This window comes from Molothrus ater, chromosome 2, assembly GCF_012460135.2.
Source record: "Molothrus ater isolate BHLD 08-10-18 breed brown headed cowbird chromosome 2, BPBGC_Mater_1.1, whole genome shotgun sequence".
Taxonomy (NCBI): Eukaryota; Metazoa; Chordata; class Aves; order Passeriformes; family Icteridae; genus Molothrus; species Molothrus ater.
Genome location: NC_050479.2, coordinates 88,242 through 107,449, shown reverse-complemented (window position 1 = coordinate 107,449; position 19,208 = coordinate 88,242). Strand labels below are relative to the sequence as shown.

Here is a 19,208-nt window from a genome sequence, read left to right as displayed (position 1 = left end):
CCTGACAGGGACTGGCCTGGCCTCCCTGGGGCTCCTCCCTACCCCCTGGTGCCCATGGTACCCCAGCTCTGGCCCTCAGTGCTCCGGCACTCACTCTCAGGGACACGGATCTCCCAGGGCACCGGGATGGTGGGGCTATTGTCATTGATGTCCATCACCACCACGGTCAGCGTGGCCGAGCCCATCAGCGGGGGTGTCCCTCGGTCCATCGCTGTCACCACCAGGCTGTGGGCAGGCATGAGGGTCAGATGTGTGTCCACACATGAGAGGGAGCACCTCACCCGTGTACTGGGATATGCACTGCACACTGCATTGCACCTGGGACGTGAACTGCAGGTGTGCACAGGCCTGGAGTGTGTGTGTGTGGAGGGAAATGCACAGCAGCTCAGACTCTGGGGTGATGGATCTGTGCAGGGCATCCTCTGGAGTCGTTTAGGGAAAGACTGCATGCAGCACTCATTGCTCTAGTCTAGCTGAGAAGGTGGTGACCAGTCACAGGCTGGACTCAACAATCTCAGATGTCTTTTCCAACCTCAGTGGTTCTGTGATTTGGAGAGCACATGTGGGGCAGTGGGTGTGGTACATGGAGAGCATGGTGGGGCACGACAACAGGTTTTTGCACACCTAAGGCATGTGTTGAAGTCTGGAAGGTGTGTGGGTGCAGGCAGAGCACCTTGTGGGGTGCAGGCGGGTGTCTGGGGCTCTCTGGCTGCTGGGGAACACCTGGAGCCTCTCTGGAATGGTGAGGGGTGTGTGGATGGAGGAATACCCCAGACTCCGCCCACAGGGAAGAGGACAGAGGAACCCCCAGCCATGGGGGCACCTGTGAAGGGGGAGAACACGAACTGGGGGTCCTCGTTGGAGCAAGGTGTGTGGGAAAGGGCAGGAGAAGCCTCAGATTCACAGTGGGGTGTTTGCCAGCATTTCACATACGTGTGGATGGGCGTCCAGAGCATGCACATATGGTGAGGGGCCCAGAGACCTGTCTGGATGAGAGGGGACATCTGGGGGGGCTAGTGCAGGGGTCTGGAGCCATGTGGCAGAACACAAGTGTCCTGTGCTTGGAAGTGGAAGAAATTGAGCAGATGCAGTGCGGATTAAGGAGGCAGGAAGGGGAATGGATGAACCTAGGGCCCTCTCACAATCTCCTCAGCTCGGTAGAGACCTGACTGAGCTGTGTGTGGGCTCATCTTGGCCATCTGGCTCCTATGTCCTTCACTCCCACTGATCCTCAGCTGTGATGCTGGATAGAGCCATTTCACAGCCAGGCTGGGACAGTTTTGGGGGCACCAAGAACAGTGTTCCCCATGCCCCGGGGCTGTGCTCCACAGCTCTGTCCCTGCCCTGGCATCCCCCAGCTTGGCTGCACTCACCGTGTCTGGGACCAGATCTCTCTGTCCAGGATGGCAGCAGTGGTAATGGTGCCAGTCTGAGGGTCAATGTGGTACAAGCCCGGCATTGGCAGGGACTGGTTGATGGCATAAGTCACCTGCCCATTCACTCCCTGGTCCAGGTCATCTGCCAGCACCTGCAAAGCCACATGAGATTCAGCTGTGAAGCCCCTGAGGCAGGACTTGTGTGCTGGTGCCAACCCCAGGCCCATGCAGCCCCCATCCCATAACCCCAGCCAGGCCAGGGCTCAGGTGTTCCTTGTTTGTGCCCTGCCATACCTGGATGACAGGTGAGTCATAGCCCTGTGACTCCCAGATGAATGCCACATAGTTCTGCAGCTGGAAGCGGGGCAGGTTGTCGTTCACATCCTGGAGGTTGAGGTTGATGGCCATAAAGCCAAAGGAAGCTGCAGTCTCTGCCTGGATCACGAGGCGCAGTCGGGGGCTGGCCTCGAAGTCCAGGCTACTGGAGTCCTGCACTGAGATGGTACCTGGAGGGGAACAGAGGGAAGGGGGAGTGAGGTATCAGCACCATCCATCCATCCATCCATCCATCCATCCATCCATCCATCCATCCATCCATCCATCCATCCTTCCATCCTTCCATCCATCCTTCCATCCATCATCCCTCCATTCATGATCCATCCATCATCCATCACCCATCCATCATCCATCCATCCTTCCATCCATCCATCATCCATCACCCATCCATCATCCTTCCATCCTTCCATCCATCCTTCCATCCATCATCCCTCCATTCATGATCCATCCATCATCCATCACCCATCCATCATCCATCCATCCATCCATCCATCCATCCATCCATCCATCCATCCATCCATCCATCCATCCATCCATCCATCCATCCTTCCATCCATCCATCCATCCATCCATCCATCCTTCCATCCATCCATCCATCCATCCATCCATCCATCCTTCCATCCATCCATCCATCCATCCATCCATCCTTCCATCCATCCTTCCATCCATCCATCATCCATCACCCATCCATCATCCATCCATCCATCCATCCATCCATCCATCCATCCATCCATCCATCCATCCATTCATCCATCCATCCATCCATCCATCCATCCATCCATCCATCCATCCTTCCATCCATCATCCCTCCATTCATGATCCATCCATCCATCATCCATCTATCCATCCATCCATCCATCCATCCATCCATCCATCCATCCATCCATCCATCCATCCTTCCATCCATCCATCCATCCATCCATCCATCCATCCATCCATCCATCCATCCTTCCATCCATCATCCCTCCATTCATGATCCATCCATCCATCCATCCATCCTTCCATCCATCATCCCTCCATTCATGATCCATCCATCCATCATCCATCCATCCATCCATCCATCCATCCATCCATCCATCCATCCATCCATCCATCATCCATCACCCATCCACCATCCATCCATCCATCCATCCATCCATCCATCCATCCATCCATCCATCATCCATCCATCCATCCTTCCATCCATCCATCCATCATCCATCCATCCATCCATCCATCCATCCATCCATCCATCCATCCATCCATCCATCCATCCATCCATCCTTTCTCAGGTGGACAGGACAGACACACTGAGCTTTTCCAAGCCCTCCCCACACTGTCAGCTTCTCATCATTCTCAAGAGCTGCCCTGAGTGGTAACACCCACACCCTGCTGGGGACAGGCAGTTCCTGCTGCCATCACAGCATGTGACAATCCTCCCATCTGGAGACCCCACCGAGGGTGTGGAGCAGAAAGAGCTGCTCCTACCATGACATAAGCTCATCCAGCTCCAAGCCAGAAACACCTCACTGCAGCTTTGAGACCAGTCAGAGCCTTACAAAGTGCTCTGAGGACAGACAGCCACTGCCACCAACCTGAACCGTGGGCAGCCAGGCTGCTGGAGTGACAAGGTGCTGCTGTCCCACCCGAGGAGGAGGAGGGCAGACAGCAGGATATATTGAACTAATTGACAACATTCCTATGGGCACATAGGGGGGACACCTTCCATTATCCCAGGTAGCTCCAGCCCTGTCCAACCTGGCCTTGGACACTTCCAGGGATGGGGCAGCCACAGCTTCTCAGCAGCCTGGGCCAGAACCTCACCACCCTCACAGGGAAGAATGTCTTCCCCAAATCCCATCTAACCCCACTTCCTGAGGTTTTGGGAAAAGGTCTCATTATGGGGGACCCCAATTGCACTGGGAGCAGTGCTAACAGCCTCTGGCCAGTGACAGGGCAGTGCCCACATTCCAGTACCAACACCTCTCACCTAACTGGTACACAGTGTGGACAGTGCTCCTGTACCCTGGGGGCCCTGAGCACCTGAGCAGGCATGAGCAAAGCTTCCCAGGTGTTCCTGGAGCTGTACCTGAGCTGGGCTGGATCAGGAAGGCGTTCCTCTCATTGCCACTGATGATGCTGTAGGTGATGTGCCCCGAGGAGCCCCCTGTGTGCATGGCCTGGACACTCACCACCTCAGTGCCTGAGAGAGCAAAAGGGTATGAAGAGACAGAGACTGGGAGCACGTGGCAAAGGGTCAGGGTGATGCAGGGCAGCACGTGCTGTACCACAGGAGCACTGCTCTGCCTGAGGACACTGTGACAGGGGATTGAAGAGCTAAGGTTAATGTTGGGCTGGGAGCCTGGTGTCATGGTGCCTATTCACGGCTCCTCAGTGGTCTCACTGTGACCCTGGGGACCTTCTGGGAGCACTTGGGCACCTGTGGCTGCCTACAGTGATCTGAACACACTCAGGCCAGCCTACAGGGACACCACCCCGACCAGCCTGGGCACCACTCAGACCCTGCAGTTCCTTGGGTCTGCCCAAAGCACAACAGGACTTCCCCAGACCCCACAGTGCTCTCTGATCAGAGTTCCCCACAGCGCTGCTCCCACTCCCCTCGTGCCCTATCCCATTCCATCCCAGCCCTCCCTGGTTGCTGCCCGTGGGTACCTGGGGCAGCATTTTCAGCCAGGGCCACGTCTCTGGTGCTGCGAGGAAAGCGCAGCCCGCGGTAGGGCTCCTCCTGCACGTGGATCACCACCACCCCTGTGGAGGAGAGCGCCGGCTGCCCCAGGTCCATGGCCAGCACGAAGAGCGTCCGCTGGCGCTGGCTGAGGGCGCCCAGGGGCTGCAGCAGCTGGATGTCCCCCGTGTAGGAGTTGATGGCAAAGGCGGAGCTGGGGGTGGCAAAGCGGTACAGGATGGAGGCATTGGCCCCTGCGTCCCTGTCCTCGGCCCTCATGGTGGCCACCACCTGCTTGAGGGGCGTGTGGCGGGACAGGTTGACGGTGAGCGGGCTGTGCAGGAAGGCCGGCACATGGTCGTTGACGTCCCGCACCACGATGGTGACGCGCACAGCCGCGCTCCGGGGCTCCCACGGCGCCGAGTCCACTGCCCTGGCCAGGAAGCTGTAGCTGGGCTGGCGCTCCCGGTCCAGGGCCTGCGTACTCCGGAGGCGCCCGCTCTGCAGCTCCACCTGGAACATGCCCAGCGACTCGTTGCCCAGGTAGTAGGAGACCTGCCCATTGGTGCCCTCATCCGGGTCTTCAGCCACCAGCTGCAGCACCAGGGCACCGACCGGCAAGTCCTCTGGCACCTCCACCGTGTAGCTGGCCTGAGCAAAACTGGGGGCATTGTCATTGAGGTCCAACACCTGCACATTCACCGACATGGTGGCACTGCGTGGCGGGGAGCCGTGGTCCTGCACCACTACAGTGAGGCTGTAGGAAGCAATTTGCTCTCGATCGAGGGCATGTGCAGTGGAGAGGACACCGGAGACAGGGTCTAGGCTGAAATCCTGCCCAAGGTCTCCACCTAAAAGAGAAGGGGGGAAGTAACAATGCAGAATGCCTGTAAGTGGAATGAGAAAGGCCCCAGAGAGCATGAAGCCCACCACCATGGGATCTGGCAGGGTACGTAGAGTGAGCCCCAGTGAGAGCAGACTCCATGGGCTAGCTCCGTATGAAGAACTGACTCTAACCACTCACAGGCTAGTGCTGCTGCCATGGGGAGTTGCCAGGCAGCCTGTGACAGGATACAGCAAAAATCTGACCTGGCAACCTGTGAATTAACAGGTCAGAGCAGCCAAGAGAGGTGTGGAACTGGTCTAAGCCTGGGAAACTAGACACAAGCCTGGGGAGTGAGCAGTGCAGCCTGTCCAGACCTTAGGGTCCTCTTCACTGGGGGCAGAGAGCTGAGAGATGACAGCAATGCTCTGAAGTTTGCAGCAGGAGAGAGCTGATGTGGAATGGGACTGCTGCAGTTGATGTCCCCAGACCCAGGGAGGCCCAGGGAGAAGTCCTTGCCCAGTCCCACGCTCCCAGTGCATCTCACCTGCCACCCGGTATTCCAGGCGTCCGTTCTCCCCACCATCAGGATCAGTGGCCCGCAGGGTGTAGAGTGCCACACGACTCTGGTTCTCAGGAACCTCCACGGAGCAGGACTCCCTCTCCAGGAGGGGTGCATGGTCATTCTCATCCCCCACGGTGACCCACACTGTGGCCTTGGTGAGGCTGGGCGGCAGGCCGGCATCCCGCGCATAGACTGCAGGACAGCGAGAGCACCAGAGGCTGACTGGGAGCTACAGCCATAGAGCCCGTGTGCCAACACCCAGACACCCACAGGGGCAGCCAGGCACATGAGCATCGGCATTCCTGCAGCCCCAAACCGCCCCACAGCTCCTCCTCCCTCCCCATGGCCTGCCCTCTGCAACACTCCCCACACCAGCAGCAGGGAGTCCCTGTGTACCCCCCTGACCCCCTGCCCGCTGCCTGCCCTTGCTTTACCTGTCAGCACGTGCTGCTCCTGCTCCTCCCGGTCCAGGGGACGCGTAGTGACAATAAGCCCCGTCTGTGGGTGGATGGAGAATGGCCCTCCGGAGAGACCCCCATAGGACACCTGCCCATTGGCACCTGTGGGCACAAAGGAGCTCTGAAGGCAGCCCAGCAGCAGCCCCAGCGCCTCGTTTGGCTCCCAGTCCTGCATCCTCACCCGGGGCCCACAGGCTGTATGAGAGGGTGGGCTTGCTCCTGGTGGCAGAGGTGTGTGTGGGGGTCCCAGCCTAACCCAGTTGATGGGAGGCCAAGGAGAACCCACAGAACAAAGGCCAGGGGCCAGGGGACCAGAGGGAACCACAGGTTCCATTCCCACCCTCTCCCAGGATTCAGCCCTCCCACCTCCAGGCCAGGTGCTGATCCTTCCCTCTGGCCAGGCAGGCTCTCCAGACTGGCAGAAGGGAGCAGGGTATGCCCAGGCCTGTGGCTGCATTTCCAGACAAGCCCTGACTGAACCGGGCAGCTCATCCTGGCCTGCATCCTCACCCAGATCGCGGTCCGTGGCCAGCACCTGCAGCACCGGGCTGCCGGCCGGCAGGTTCTCCATGATGTGGGCCTGGTACTCGGGTTTCTCAAAGACAGGAGCCTCGTCATTGACGTCCAGCACCAGCACGGACAGCAGCTGTGTGGCCGAGAGGCGTGGGAAGCCATGGTCTGTGGCCACCACCGTCAGGTTGTGCTGCGCCACCTCCTCCCGGTTCAGGGCCCGCACGATGGAGAGGGCACCTGTGGGCACAGGAGAGGGGCAAGCTGGCACCAGGGGCACTGGGCCCTATGCCTCGGAACTACTGTGGGCTGCAGGACAGATGGCTTTCAGGAGACAGCAGCACTGTGCCAACCAGATGCTGTGCTTGGGACTCCCTGCACCCCCAGTCTCCCTCCTGGGGCTCCCCAGCCCACACCCTCCATGTTCCCACGCACCATGCAATGTCCTCGTGAACCCCTGCACCCTCCTCAGCATCCAGTTACCAGGATCCCTGCCACCACTTCTGCACCCTCCCAGCCCTCACCAGTGCTGGGGTTCAGGTGGAAGCGGCCATCAGTGTTGCCTGCTCGCAGGGAGTAGCTCACGCGGCCGTTCTCTCCCAGGTCGCTGTCCTGGGCCACCACGTGCAGCGCCACGAAGCCCGTGGGCTGGTCCTCCATGACGCTGACGCTGGCCGGCGAGAGGAAGACGGGCGCGTTGTCGTTCTCATCAGTGACGAACACGCGGGCCGTGACGGCGGCCGAGCGGCGCTGGCTGACATTCCGGGCCTGGTCCGTGGCCTCCACCACCAGCAGGAAGGAGGCGGCGGCCTCGCGGTCGAGGCCCTGGCGCAGGGTGAGCTGCCCCGAGCGGCCGTCGAGCTGGAAGGGGGCTCCGGGCGGCTCCAGGTGCAGCAGAGCATAGCGCACCTGGCTGTTGGGGCCCACCCCATCCCCATCCAGCGCCTGGAAGGTGAAGATGGAGGAGCCAGCCTGGGCATTCTCAGGCACCACAATGGTAATGGGGTCTTCGGGGAAGGTGGGTGCCTGGTCATTGCAGTCCTGCACGTGGATGTGGACCAGCACCAACCTGCTGGAGGGATAGCCGTGCTGCGTGTCCTCAGCACTCACCTGGAGCACGTGCCGTGCTCCAGCCTCATAGTCCAGCTCACGGGCAGCGTAAATCTCCCCTGTCACACTATCAACCACAAAGGTGCCATCCCCACCACCTCCTACCACCGTGTAGGTCAGCTGTCCTCGTGCAGGGGCGTCCGGGGGGGCCACTGAACCAATCACAGACCCCGGCTTGACCCCCTCGAGGGGATGCAGGGTCAACACAGTGGCATCAGGCCGGGGCAGCACACGGGAGGATGGCAACACCTGTGAGGAAAGAAGGAGTGAGAGGCACACACAGGGGGCTGTGTGCCAGAGCACACGCTGGAACACAGGAGGGTCCCTCTGCTCCTCTGAATGCACTTTACACTGTGAGGATGCCTGAGCCCTGGCACTAGTTGCCCACAGGTGGTGCAGTCTCCAGCCTTGGAGGCAGCCAGAAGTCACCCAGACAGCCCCATGTGAGCAGGGAGCTGGAGAAGGTGACCTTCAGAGGTGCCTTCCCTCAGCCACTCTCGGGCTCTGTGGCTGGGTCTGATCCTGCAAAGCCAATGGACAGCAGCAGAAACAATTCTGCAAACATAAGCAAGAGTGAATGAGAGATCACACTCATCCTGATGGGAGGCACAGAAAGAGAACCCAGTATGACCCCAAGATAAATAGATACTATCACTGGTTTTATTAAAGATACTGGAGTTAATTTGGGCATGAGGTGCACTCGCAGATGGGAGAGAGGATGCTGTAAAGGCCACCACAGTATGACCTGAAGGGAAAACCCACTGAAGAAGCACATTCCTGTCAAGGAGCTGAGGAAAACGGGAGTAACAACAAACCTGTCAGCCCAGAGGGGATCAAACCCAGCGACTGTCAAGCAAATATCTATTACAGGGATGCAAACCAGCCTGATGGGGATGGCCAGCCTAGCCTCAGTGCTCTGGAGGCTGCAGAACAGCTCTGATGACAAGAACAGTTACAGACATAGTGGAAAAAGGAAACAGTATAAAACATGTTGCTGGTGGCTGAAGGCAGTTTTGGCAGGCTAACACCAGCTCCACTCCTCAAAGGAATGTGGTGTATCATGCCCACCTGGGCTAGAACTCAGCTCTGGAGCTCCCACACTAGTGAGCGACAGGCACAGAGTGGGGATGCTGTGTGACAAAGGACTGAGAGACCAGCTGGCTCAAGGGAGCAATGGGCAGGGCTGGTGGAGGTGGCACAGCAAGGACAGTCAAATGGCCTTAGCAACTGCAAGGACATGGCTGAGAAAATGTGAAACAATGTTCAGGGGGAGTGCCTTGATAGGGGGAACCAGAGCCTCTGCTGTAAAAGGAAGCTCATTACTAACAGCGAAGAAAGGATGTAGCTGTGTGGGCAGCAGCAGGCAGGGAGTACCAAAGTGACACAGACATGAGGGGCACCCTGCAGGTCAGAACACTGGTTTCAGCAGACCCTGGGAAGAGTGGAAGTCTCTGTGCAGGGAACCTCTGATGTCTTTCCTGCATCAGGGTATCTAGGACAGGGCCGGCTGTCTAAAGCCTGGAGAAGGCAGAACTGCAGTTGGCAGTTCTTTGGACATGAGAACAGGTGCAGGGTAATTCCTTCCTGTCCAGGTTCTCCCTGTGGATTTCAGGCCTGGATCACCAGCTGAGCAGGAGCAGAGGGTGCCCAGGGATGAAGGCGGTAGGGGATGAGGGCGGGCAGAAAGGCTGCCAGGTGTGGATGGTGTGCTCCAAGAGGCAGGTGATGTGCAGGTGGCACAGGGACGAGAGGAGGGGGCATGCGGGGACAGGAGGGGCTGTACCTGCACACGGACGATGGCTGATGTGCTGCGGGGCGCTGTGCCACGGTCACTGGCTGTCACTGTGAAGAGGTACTCGGCGCGCTCGGCCCGGCGCAGCACCGCGGCCGTGCGCAGCTCGCCCGTGGCCACGTGCAGGCTGAACCGCTCTGCCCAGGCCCCTGCGGAGAGATCAGAGCGTGGCACCGGGAGCACGGCACAGGGAGGCATGGGCAGGGTGCCAGGGAGGGAGCGTGCTGTGGGATCCAGGCAGCGGGCACCATCGCCTGGGGGATGGCTGCTGGGCAGGGCAGTGTGGGTTTGCTGCTGCCGGGCAGGGCAGGGAGCGCGGGTTTGCTGCTGCCGGGCAGGGCAGGGGTTTGCTGCTGCTGGGCAGGGAGCGTGGGTTTGCTGCTGCCGGGCAGGGCAGGGCAGGGAGCGCGGGTTTGCTGCTCTGCAGCTTGTACCTATCAGGGAGTAGATGATGGTCCCGTTCTCCCCCTCGTCAGGGTCCTTGGCCTGCAGGGAGGCGACCAGGAGTCCCGATGGCTTCTCTTCCAGCACCTGCAGCATGGCCCAGGGAGCAGTTGAGTAGCACAGAGAACCGCTCAGATCACCCCAGAGACCCCAAGCCTTGGCACGACCCAATGAGCTCTGCACCATCCTGCACCAGCCCTACACCTTCCCCACATCACAGACTCCCCACAGGACCCACAAGCTGTGTCTGAGGCTGGGAACACAGAGGAGCCCACAGCAATTGGCCAGGGGAGGTTGCGCCTCACCAGCCCTCCTCCCCTCGTGTCCCATTTAACAACCCACTGGGCAGGGTGGGGGCACATGGAGGAGGGCACTGCTTCACCCTGCTACACCCAGAGCCTCTGCAGGCAGGTGACTGCAGGGCTCCACAACAGTCCTGGTCCTTCCTGCCCCAACAGACACCTTCAGCTGGAAATGCCACAGTGTGAGCCCTGGCAGCCCAGTGCCAGCCTCCCTGCCCACAGCCAGGGATCTCCTCAGTTCCCACACCTAGCCAGGGAAGTTTTCCACCTCTGGAAGTGCAGCTGGCAGATCTTCTGGGGCTTAGGTACCTCAGCCTGGGCCTTTTCCCTTCTCTCCCTTGTTCCTGGGTAGCATTGCCTGTCTGTAGGTACTTCAGACCCCCAATTTATGCCAGTGCAGCACAAGACCATTAAGACATCAATCACACATGCTCAGGTAACCTCGTGTCCTGAGGAGAGCTACCTCCTTTGCCACCGAGACCACACATTACAGCACTGCACACCTTTTCTGGATAGCTATGGAACTGGATGCATCCCCATCACCGTCCCCCAGCACCTGTCAGGTTTTGGAATCCTCCTCAGCAAACATTCCCTCCTGCTGCAGACCTGCCCCCTCCAGCACACACTCTTTGGTGGAACAGGATTCCCACTTGGCACAGGCTCTGCTGTTCCTTCCACCCCAGCAGAGGCCAAATTTCCACCTCAAGGGGACAGACCTCACATTCCCATCCCATCAGCACATCCTGTGGCAGAGACCACCCTCCCAGACCCAGCTGTGCAGCGTGATCTGTGCCACTTAATGCATTTGGGGAAGGGACAAGTGGAATCCAAGCACGACTCTGGAGAAGAGGGTGCAGGTTTCTGGGGAGAGGGTGAGGGCCAGAGCTATTGCCCAAGCTGCTGGCACTGTGCTGAAGCCCTGGGAGGGGAGACCAGAGGAGCTGGACTCGTTCAGCCAGGCTAGGCAGTGCTGGGACTGTGCTCTGTAAACACTGGGAGAGGGAGGGAAATTCCAGGGAGAGAGGACAGCTTTTTAAGCAAAAACACAATATTGGCACAAGAACAAATGAGTATAAAATGGTCAGAAATTAGTTTAGGCTGGAAATGAAGAGATGTTTTCTAGTACCAGATCAAGGAATCTGGAAGAGCCTTTCACAGCAGTGATGGAGGCACAGGCCTAAATATAGCCTGGCCCTTGATGAAAGGAAGGTCTGCGTGGACACCTCGACGTGGGCCCACCCTTCCGAGGCCCCTTCCAACCTCTCCCTGCCACAGGCTGGGGCAACATCTGCCCCCACTGCCCTCAACCTAGATTTGAGAGGCCCCTGCTCAGCAGGCAGGGACACTCTCCCTTCCACAAGGAATCAGAGCCCTTTGAGAGAAGCAGACATGTCAGAGGAGTTACAGAGCAGCATCCACATGTGCGAATGCCAGCCCAGTCACACAGACAGGAGTAAGCAGCAATGGCAGTGGGCTTGCCCATGCACACTGGTAGGACAGAGGCCATGTGGGCATGTCTGGGTCAGCCCACCCTCCCCAAAGGTTGCTGCAAACCCCAGCCTGGTCCCAGGCTTGCAGAGCCCTTCTGGCCACCAGCACAGCTCCGTCAGGGCTGGCAGTGGATGCACAGAAATGTGAGGAACGTGGTACGTATGGAACAATTCTCCTGTGAACTTCCCCGGCTCCCAGCCCGCTGTGGCTCAGACACTTCCTGAGCTACAGATTGTATTTGTGCTCATCAGCCTTTGATGGAGTTTTTTCTTTCCATGAATTCATCTAGTTTTGAACCCATGCAACTCTGGACAATGATTTCACAATTTAATTACATTCTGCATAAAGAAATGCTGCCTGTGTTTATTTTAAACCTGCTGCCTGGTCAGTTCTTATGGAGTTGCCCAGCTTTGTGTTATGAAAAAAGCAACTTTTCATTTCCCCATGACTCTGTGCACACCTTTGTGATATTCCTGAGGCTTTGTCCATGCCAAAGAATGTTTTATTCCTGCTTGGAACCATTATCTACCAGAGATCTGTTAACATCCTTCTCTAAACAGTTTCTATCACTTCTGCTCACTTAGGGAATGGAACCAGAGAGTGTGGGCAGAATCTGAGCTGTGGGTGATGATATTTTCTTTCATTCTGTTTCTTGTCTAATTAAACTCAACATTTGATTTGCTTTTTTGCCTACCCTGAGCCTGGTGTGGCACATTCACAAAGCTCCAGGCTTCTCCCCAAACTGAAGCAGCCAGTTCAGAGCCCACCCCTGGGCTGTGCCATCTGTGTTGCTTTCCAGCAATTTGCTTAGCAGCAGTGATTTCATGTCCCATCATCTTCCCTGACCAACATGATCCTTCTACAGCTCTTCACAGGGAGCCCTCATCCCGAATGCTGTGAATAGACCAGTGACATCCACCATCACATCGTTGAGGGGATACAGCAAAACACGAGCACCAGGGCAGTGCCTCTGTGAAAACAGGCACTCCTTTCCCTGTGCTCCCTCTCCCCTCTCCTAGCAATCATTCCCTGGAGGATCCATCACTGCAGCCCCTTTGCAAGCTCCCCCTGTTCTGCCAGCACATCACCAGTGCTTCATCTCAGCACACCACACCTGGTGCTCGAAGGTGGACACAGAACCCTCCTCTGCTCTGCCTGAAGAACCCTGACATGAATGTGCCCTGAGCACGTCTGCAAGAAATCATGGAGCTTTGTGTTATCATCTGGTTTCACTTCTTCCTCCAAGCCTCTTCTACATGCAAAACATGGCTAAGAGTGGGCCATTGTGGTACTCCACCCTTCTCTACCTCTGCTTCCAGCACCTGCAAACCAAAGTGCCCAAACAGGTGTTTTCTCAGGGCTGCTGCAGCATTTACCTGCCCTCAGAACTCTTGAACCCCTCTCAGCCTGTCCTGTCCCCTGAAGGACACACCTGCTTTCATGGTCTCTTTGTAGGAGCAGAGCCCTACCAAGCTCTGGCAGGGCCCTTTAAGCCCCCAGACACTGGGCTCAGATGCAGATCCTGCCGTGTGGTGTGTCACCTGTGTCCCTAGAAGGGCTCCCAGCAGATGCCAGCTGGAGCAATTATCACAGAGCCCACCCACTGCTCCCTCAGGCAGGCTGTGGCTGGCTAGTCCCTGGCCTGCTCTGCTCCCAGAGCCTTGCTCAGAGACAGGGCAAGCCTTACTGTGCCCCCTTTGCCTCCTTTAGGCTCTGGAAGACGTGCTCACCCCAGCCAAGCCCTGCCAACAGCTGTGCCAACAGAGCAGGGCATGAAAGAAGATGGCTGGGCAAGGAATGACTGCACCCTAGGATGGGCTGGCAAGGAATGGCTGCACCCTAGGATGGCAAGGGAAGCAGCAATGAACAGGGAAGGCCTGGCTGGAGCTGCAGAGTGTCCCCAGATCTTGTGTCACCCAGGTGGCTACCAACACAGTCCTGTCTGCTCTGACCTGTCTGGGGTGCACAGCTTGAGCAGGACGTGTGGCAGAGGGTGGCTGTCACCATCATGGTGTTTTTGAGCCACTCAGAGCCAGGGTTTTGAGCACACAGCCTTATGTGCAGCAATGGACGTGCAGAGAGGGCCTGGCTGCCCAGCTGTGGGTTGCCCCTGCTCTGTGCCAGGGCCCTGCTGCCCATGCAGCCTCCCTGCTCTGCTGCTGCCAGTGCCCCTCAGCTGGTCCCACGAGCCCTCGCTGGTGCAGGTCCCCTCCCAGTTCTCCTGAGCAGTACCCATGCAGCTGGGTCTGCAGCACATGCAGTGCCCAGTGACTGCTGCCACCAGAGTGTGCAGGGAAAGCTTGGCTGGCAGGCACAGCAGATCCACAGAAAACTCTTGTGCATGCCAAGCCCAGCTGGACAACATTTTCTTGACCTCCCAGAAAGACAAGTGGCTGCACCCAAAATCCCCAGGCCTAGAGGGTGATAGCCTCATGCATCTCCTTGCACACAACTGTTCACCCTGGCTCTTCTCTGAACCTGTGTCAGGTTCAGGGCTCCTTTTGCTGTCCCTCTCTAGAGGCACGTGTGAGCCAAGAGCTTCTGCCTGCTGGCCAGTCCTGATTGTGCCAGAGCCCTCCAGAGCCCCTGCCTGCTCTGTGCACCAGGATTTCTTCCCTGCCCAAGGACATGCCCCTCCTGCCACATTTCAGATTTATCCAACTGTCCTGGCTGCTGCATGGATCCAACTTGTGGCTGCTCATCTCTTACCCTGAAGCTCTCCTGGGTCCCCCTGCCCACCCCATTTTCCCCAGTAGTACCCCCTGCCCCCACATCCAGAGGCCACCAGGCCCCATCGGTGCTGCAGCCTGCAGCCCTACCTGCACAGTTAGCTCCTGACCACTGCCCACGTGCAGGAAAGCAGGAGCGTTGTCATTCTCATCCAGCACAGTGACATAGATGGTTCCGGTGGCACTGCGAGGCGGTGCTCCCCCATCCTGCACAATCACCAGCAGCTGGAAGTTGGACTGCTGCTCCCGATCCAAGCTGTGCTTGGTGCTGACCTCTCCTGTGAGGGAGAATCCCAGAGGGGTTTGGGTTGGAAGGGACCTTCAAGCCCATCTTGTTCCACCCTGCTGCCATGGGCAGGGACACCTTCCACTATCCCAGGTTGCTCCAAGCCCTATCTAATATGGCCTTGAATGCTTCCAAGAATGGGGCAGGCACTAGAAGTGAGAATACTGATGAGCAGGGACCCAGCTCAGCCCACAAGCTGCATTAGAGCAGAGCCTGTGCTCAGATGTGTTATTCAGTTGTGTTGCTGGAGCCCAGCACTGCGGGGGCAGTAAGGTGAATATTCTGCTGCTGCATTGGCCTGGCTGCCATCACTGCTGCCCTGCCCTGGGCTTTCTCACCAGACAGCCCCACCTGGGAAGCCGGGAGTGTCTCACCTGTCTGTGTGTGGATCAGAAAGTTGGGGTCATGCTGGAGCAGGCGGTAGGTGAGCCGGCTGTTCTGCCCGGCGTCCCGGTCGCTTGCCATCACCCTTCCCACGGTGCTGCCAGGAGCCTGGTTCTCAGACACGGTGAAGAAGTACCGCTCTTCGCTCAGCCGCGGGCTATTGTCGTTCTCATCGGTGACGCTGACACGCACGGTGCTGGTGCCGGTTTTCCGCGCGTCCGCCGCGGCCCCGGTGCCTCCCACCGAGGCCAGCACCGTCAGCACGTACAGGTCCCGCGTCTCCCGGTCCAGGGCACTCTTGACGTACAGCCAGCCGCTCTCGGGCACGATGCCGAAACTGGCAGCATCCCCATCCGCACGCAGGTGGTAGGTGAGCTCCGAGGGCTCCACATCATGTGCCAGGGCCCTCACCTGCAGGAAGCGGGTGGAGACGGGAACACCCTCCTGCACCTCCACGCGGTAGGTGAGAGTGTCAAAGATGGGTCCGTTGTCGTCCTCGGCCTGCACGTGCACCAGCAGCGTGAAGGTGGAGCTGAGCTGGGGAACGCCGCTGTCCCGGGCCACGATGGCCAGGCTGTAGGCTGAGATGGCCTCGTACTGCAGGGCCCCGAGGAGCCGCACGGCCCCCGAGGCATGCTCCACGACAAAGGTGCCCTCACCCCCCGAGAGCAGCTCAAAGGCCACCTGTCCATTGGCACCGCTGTCACGGTCCTCAGCCTGCAGGGTGTACACTGTAGTGCCGGGCTCTGTGGCCTCTGGCAGCAGGATGGAGTCAGAGGGAGTTGGGAATGCCGGAGCATTGTCATTCACATCTGACACAGAGATCTTCACCCGCGTGTTGCTGTAGGCAGGGGGGGAACCGCTCCGGGCCTGGACATCCAGGACGAGAACTGCCTGGGACTCGTGATCCAGAGGCAGGCTGGTGCGCAGCTGCCCCGAGGCCGAGTCAATGGAGAAATAGCCATGAGGGTCCCCCGAGGAGATGGAATAGAAGATGTCATCAGCATGACCTGTGGGCAAGAGGACGGAGACAGAAGGAATGAGGTGCCATCCAGCTTACTGCCTCAGCCCCGGGGTCAGGCAGCTGTGCTCCAAGGGGTGCAGCAGCACAGTGCCCATGTGCACAGACCCCAGGTGTGCTTATGCACTTGTGTAAGCACAGGTGCTGAGCTGGGTGCACACTCAGGTGTCAGTGTGTGGAGCTCTCAGAGCAGGGAAGTGTGGTGGATGCTGGACCTCAAGGATGGTGTGGGGACAGGGAAAGTGGCACATGCAAAAGGGACAAGGCCATACCTGGAGGGTTCTGGGCCTGGACAGCCCCCACAGTGGTGCCCTGCGGCATGTCCTCGGGCACGCTGAAGAAGTACTGAGCTTGCTCAAAGACAGGGGGTGAGACTGTGCCCTCCACGATGCTGATGTTTACCCGGGCATTCGGCTGTGCCTGCAGGCCCCCCCCATCCTGAGCAGAGATCACCAGCTGCACCAGGGTGTTGGCTTTGCCATTCAGAGACCATGACAGAGAAATGACACCTGAGGAAGAAAGTCCTTGATGCGGCATTGTGCTGCACCCCTGGCACCTGGCACCAGGGAACAGGCCAAACCATAAAGTGGAAAAGGCAGACCAGAAGGGGTAGGAGAGAATGTGCATCACAGTGGAGCCCACCACGGAGGAGCTGGAGTGAATGAGTGGAGCTCTCCCAGGAAAGCCTCCCCAAACCCTCCGCGCTTTGTCTTACAGCCAGCTCTGAGTTTAGCGGCGGTACAGGCTGTGGGACATGAGCCAGAAGGCAGGTCTTGGGAGAGGGAAAGGCAGGGAGAGGGCTTCCAATCTGGGGCACAGGGAGAGTGTCATAACACAGCAAGCAGGCCCTGGGCAGGCAGACAGGATCTGGGAGGGGATATAGAAGTGAAGGATCATAGTTGATAGGCCTTACAAAGGAGATGGCCCTGCATTAGGAGGGCTGGTAGGGCTTGTAATCTTCCCAGTCACCTGCTGGGAATTGAGAACCAGTGTGCAGATTCCCCAGTGCACCTTTCTGTCCTGCTGAGAGTCCCTGGCATCTCATACCCATGCACCCACTTCCCCAGCAGAAACTGCTCTGGCTTCCAGCAGATGCAGCCAATGAGAACAGTGGGATCAAGAGTGACAGAGTTATAGAGGAGAGTTAACTGAGCTGGAGAAGAGGGAACTAGCAGGGACAAGAAAGGAAGCAGGATACAGCCTGATCATATAGCTGATCATACAGCTGTGTGATCAGCACACAAGAGGAAGGGCACAGTGAGTCAGAGATGGGGAATGGGGAGAAGAAGGCATACAGGACAAATGAAGAACAGAACAGGGAGCAGAAACAATAAGTCAGGGACTGACTCTGGGAAGGGGTTACCAGAGTCTAAGGAAATTTAGCAGGGAAAGATGTGGCAGGGAGAGGAACAGACGCACTCTGGAGACAGACTGCACTGCTGAGGTGGCCAAGCAGTGACACTCAGGCTGGTTTTGACACCTCCCACATGCCAGTGCTCCAACTGCTGCCTGCCCTGGCTGCCTGAGAGCTCACCTGTGTCCTTGTTGAGGGAGAAGAGCGGGGGCGAGTTTCCCCGGACGATGCGGTATGTCACCCTGCCATTGAGGCCCTCGTCCTTGTCGTGGGCAGTGACGCGCAGCACGGCTGTGCCCGGCATGCTCTGGGTGCTGATGCTGGCAGCGTACTCCAGCGGGTAGAACACTGGCCGGTTGTCATTCGTGTCCTCCAGGAACACCTTCACGTACACCATGGAGTTCAGGCCGCCCTGCGGAGGCACCGGGTCAGGGACAGCCCAAGGACAGCAGTACCCCGCCCAGGGCTGGCTCAGCAGCACTGCGTGTGCAGCCTCGGCAGCACTCACCCCATCCACAGCAGTGATGGTGAAGTCGTAGGCAGCCGTGCCCTCATCACGGTCCAGGGGCTGCACCGTGCACAGCTGCCCCGAGTGCTTGTCAATGCTGAACTGCGTGGGGATGACGCTGCCGATGCCAGAGCCGATGGAGTAGGAAAGGGAGCCAAACGCACCACTGTCTGCATCTGTGGCTGTCACCTGTGTGAGGGAAGGCACCACCTGAACAGAACAGAACCCACCAGAGCCAGCCCAGCCCCACCACCACGCCCCAGTGCCACCTTCTGCTCCATGGCCACAGCCACCATGCCACCCTCAGAGCTGGCCATCACAATGCAGCGTGACAGCAATTGTGGCTCTTGTCCCAGGCCAGCCACTGCTTCTTCTGCAGGACATGCAGCACTGCAGCAGCAGCAGCCCCTGCACCTCTATTCCTTCTTTTCTGCGAAGACACTCAGGATGGGACAGGAAGAAAGTGACCCCCCTGCCACCATGGCCCTGGCTCTGTCCTGCTCTCAGGGCTCCATGTCTAGCAGTCCCAGACACAGGGCATGAGGATGGAGGGTGGCACTGCCCTGTGACAGTCCAGTCTCACGTTGTCTGTAGCACAAGAAATGCACCCACTATGACAGACGTGGCAGGAGGAGGAATGCTGCTCCCTGCCTGCCCTCCCCAGCTCCTCCTTCAGGCTCCCACAGAGCTCAGGTCAGCAGAAACCAATTCCTGACTCCACATCCCTGCCCACAGCTCCTCCACCAGCTGGGAGCTCCATGGAGAGCAAAGCTGGGGGACAGAGCTGGGGAAGGCAGCTGGGCCAGGCGCGGGTGAAGCGGAGTTCAGGCCTCGTCAGCCACAGCTCCTCCCCGCAGCAGCCATGGGGCCTCGCTCTGCACGAGGAGCGCTGCGCCAAGCCGAGGGCCTGGCTGGGGGCTGTGAGCTGCTCACCGGGGAGGCAGCAACCAGGGGACAGGACACAGGGCCTGCAGGCAACAGCCATGGGCAGGGGTGGGACCAGCCTGTCCTGACAGGGAACCAGGGAACAGGAGGCAGCACCTGCGACACCCCC

At 58.6% G+C, this 19,208-nt stretch overlaps 1 protein-coding gene across 1 annotated transcript in view; it reads right to left on the bottom strand.

The window, feature by feature from the left end:
* The window catches only part of DCHS1 (dachsous cadherin-related 1), a 44,466-nt gene that overhangs the window by 6,689 nt on the left and 18,569 nt on the right, over positions 1 to 19,208 (bottom strand). The window contains exons 3-18 of the mRNA XM_036391726.2: positions 18,155 to 18,343; positions 17,827 to 18,058; positions 16,565 to 16,801; positions 15,262 to 16,281; positions 14,692 to 14,879; positions 10,070 to 10,166; positions 9,627 to 9,784; positions 7,258 to 8,092; positions 6,734 to 6,973; positions 6,200 to 6,325; positions 5,748 to 5,957; positions 4,365 to 5,228; positions 3,781 to 3,894; positions 1,671 to 1,882; positions 1,374 to 1,528; positions 95 to 225 (exon numbers count right to left, since the gene is read on the bottom strand). Coding sequence (XP_036247619.1) covers positions 95 to 225; positions 1,374 to 1,528; positions 1,671 to 1,882; positions 3,781 to 3,894; positions 4,365 to 5,228; positions 5,748 to 5,957; positions 6,200 to 6,325; positions 6,734 to 6,973; positions 7,258 to 8,092; positions 9,627 to 9,784; positions 10,070 to 10,166; positions 14,692 to 14,879; positions 15,262 to 16,281; positions 16,565 to 16,801; positions 17,827 to 18,058; positions 18,155 to 18,343 — 5,008 coding nt within the window. The remainder of the gene's footprint in view (positions 1 to 94; positions 226 to 1,373; positions 1,529 to 1,670; positions 1,883 to 3,780; positions 3,895 to 4,364; positions 5,229 to 5,747; positions 5,958 to 6,199; positions 6,326 to 6,733; positions 6,974 to 7,257; positions 8,093 to 9,626; positions 9,785 to 10,069; positions 10,167 to 14,691; positions 14,880 to 15,261; positions 16,282 to 16,564; positions 16,802 to 17,826; positions 18,059 to 18,154; positions 18,344 to 19,208) is intronic.